The sequence below is a fragment of the Coregonus clupeaformis genome, unplaced genomic scaffold (assembly GCF_020615455.1).
Source record: "Coregonus clupeaformis isolate EN_2021a unplaced genomic scaffold, ASM2061545v1 scaf1632, whole genome shotgun sequence".
Classification (NCBI taxonomy): Eukaryota; Metazoa; Chordata; class Actinopteri; order Salmoniformes; family Salmonidae; genus Coregonus; species Coregonus clupeaformis.
The window spans coordinates 120,001-122,605 of record NW_025535086.1 but is presented as its reverse complement, the minus strand read 5'-3'; the positions used below and the strand labels follow the sequence as shown (position 1 = coordinate 122,605).

Sequence of the window (2,605 nt, the reverse complement as noted above, 5' to 3'; positions counted from 1 at the left end):
GGGGAAAAAAAGTATTTAGTCAGCCACCAATTGTGCAAGTTCTCCCACTTAAAAAGATGAGAGAGGCCTGTAATTTTCATCATAGGTACACGTCAACTATGACAGACAAATTGAGAAAAAAAAAATCCAGAAAATCACATTGTAGGATTTTATGAATTTATTTGCAAATTATGGTGGAAAATAAGTATTTGGTCACCTACAAACAAGCAAGATTTCTGGCTCTCACAGACCTGTAACTTCTTCTTTAAGAGGCTCCTCTGTCCTCCACTCGTTACCTGTATTAATGGCACCTGTTTGAACTTGTTATCAATATATAAGACACCTGTCCACAACCTCAAACAGTCACACTCCAAACTCAACTATGGTCAAGACCAAAGAGCTGTCAAAGGACACCAGAAACACAATTGTAGACCTGCACCAGGCTGGGGAGACTGAATCTGCAATAGGTAAGCAGCTTGGTTTGAAGAAATCAACTGTGGGAGCAATTATTAGGAAATGGAAGACATGCAAGACCACTGATAATCTCCCTCGATCCGGGGCTCCACGCAAGATCTCACCCGTGGGGTCAAAATGATCACAAGAACGGTGAGCAAAAATCCCAGAACCATACGGGGGGACCTAGTGAATGACCTGCAGAGAGCTGGGACCAAAGTAACAAAGCCTACCATCAGTAACACACTACGCCGCCAGGGACTCAAATCCTGCAGTGGCAGACGTGTCCCCCTGCTTAAGCCAGTACATGTCCAGGCCCGTCTGAAGTTTGCTAGAGTGCATTTGGATGATCCAGAAGAGGATTGGGAGAATGTCATATGGTCAGATGAAACCAAAATATAACTTTTTGGTAAAAACTCAACTCGTCGTGTTTGGAGGACAAAGAATGCTGAGTTGCATCCAAAGAACACCATACCTACTGTGAAGCATGGGGTTGGAAACATCATGCTTTGGGGCTGTTTTTCTGCAAAGGGACCAGGACGACTGATCCGTGTAAAGGAAAGAATGAATGTGGCCATGTATCGTGAGATTTTGAGTGAAAACCTCCTTCCATCAGCAAGGGCATTGAAGATGAAACGTGGCTGGGTCTTTCAGCATGACAATGATCCCAAACATACCGCCGGGCACTGAAGGAGTGGCTTCGTAAGAAACATTTCAAGGTCCTGGAGTGGCCTAGCCAGTCTCCAGATCTCAACCCCATAGAAAATCTTTGGAGGGAGTTGAAAGTCTGTGTTGCCCAGCGACAGCCCCAAAACATCACTGCTCTAGAGGAGATCTGCATGGAGGAATGGGCCAAAATACCAGCAACAGTGTGTGAAAACCTTGTGAAGACTTACAGAAAACGTTTGACCTGTGTCATTGCCAACAAAGGGTATATAACAAAGTATTGAGAAACTTTTGTTATTGACCAAATACTTATTTTCCACCATAATTTGCAAATAAATTCATTAAATATCCTACAATGTGATTTTTTTTCTCATTTTGTCTGTCATAGTTGACGTGTACCTATGATGAAAATTACAGGCCTCTCTCATCTTTTTAAGTGGGAGAACTTGCACAATTGGTGGCTGACTAAATACTTTCCCCCCCCACTGTATATAACCCTATATAACCCTTTATAACCCTTTATAACCCTATATAACCATTTATAACCCTTTATAACCCTTTATAACCCTATATAACCCTTTATAACCCTATATAACCCTTTATAACCCTTTATAACCCTATATAACCCTATATAACCCTATATAACCCTTTATAACCCTATATAACCCTATATAACCATTTATAACCCTATATAACCCTATATAACCCTATATAACCCTATATAACCCTTTATAACCCTGTATAACCCGATATAACCCCATATAACCCCTTATAACCCTATATAACCCTTTATAACCCTTTATAACGCTATATAACCCTTTATAACCCTATATGACCCTATATAACCCTTTATAACCCTATATAACCCTATATAACCCTATATAACCCTTTATAACCCCTTATAACCCTATATAACCCTATATAACCCTTTATAACCCTATATAACCCTTTATAACCCTTTATAACCCTTTATAACCCTATATAACCCTATATAACCCTATATAACCCTATATAACCCTTTATAACCCTTTATAACCCTATATAACCCTTTATAACCCTTTATAACCCTTTATAACCCTATATGTATGTCTATGGTTTCTCCCCAGTACTACTACTCAGTGAGGATCTTCCCAGGTCAGGAGCCCAGCAGTGTGTGGGTTGGCTGGGTGACCTCTGACTTCCACCAGTACGACACGGCCTTCGACCTCGACAAGGTCCGCACCGTCACCGTAACCCTGGGAGACGAGAAGGGCAAAGTTCACGAGAGGTCAGATATCTTGGGGGTCTTGGGATCAAACTGAGGACACATCCACTCCCGTACACACACACACACACACACACACACACACACACACACACACACACACACACACACACACACACACGGTCCTGTGGGTCAGACTGAATCAGAACTGATACTCAAATATCCTGCTAGTCATACTCATTGTAACCTCTGGTCCTATGCTTGTTATGATGTGGTTGTAATATTTTGAATATCACAGATCAA

General features: G+C 41.4%; 1 protein-coding gene across 1 annotated transcript in view; it reads left to right on the top strand.

The window, feature by feature from the left end:
• Positions 1–2,205: 2,205 nt before the first annotated feature.
• LOC121563437 (ryanodine receptor 2-like) overlaps positions 2,206–2,605 on the top strand; it is a gene marked incomplete at both ends in the record, with an annotated part of 114,373 nt that continues 113,973 nt past the window's right edge. Inside the window, 1 exon segment of the mRNA XM_045218533.1 lies at positions 2,206–2,365. Coding sequence (XP_045074468.1) covers positions 2,206–2,365 — 160 coding nt within the window.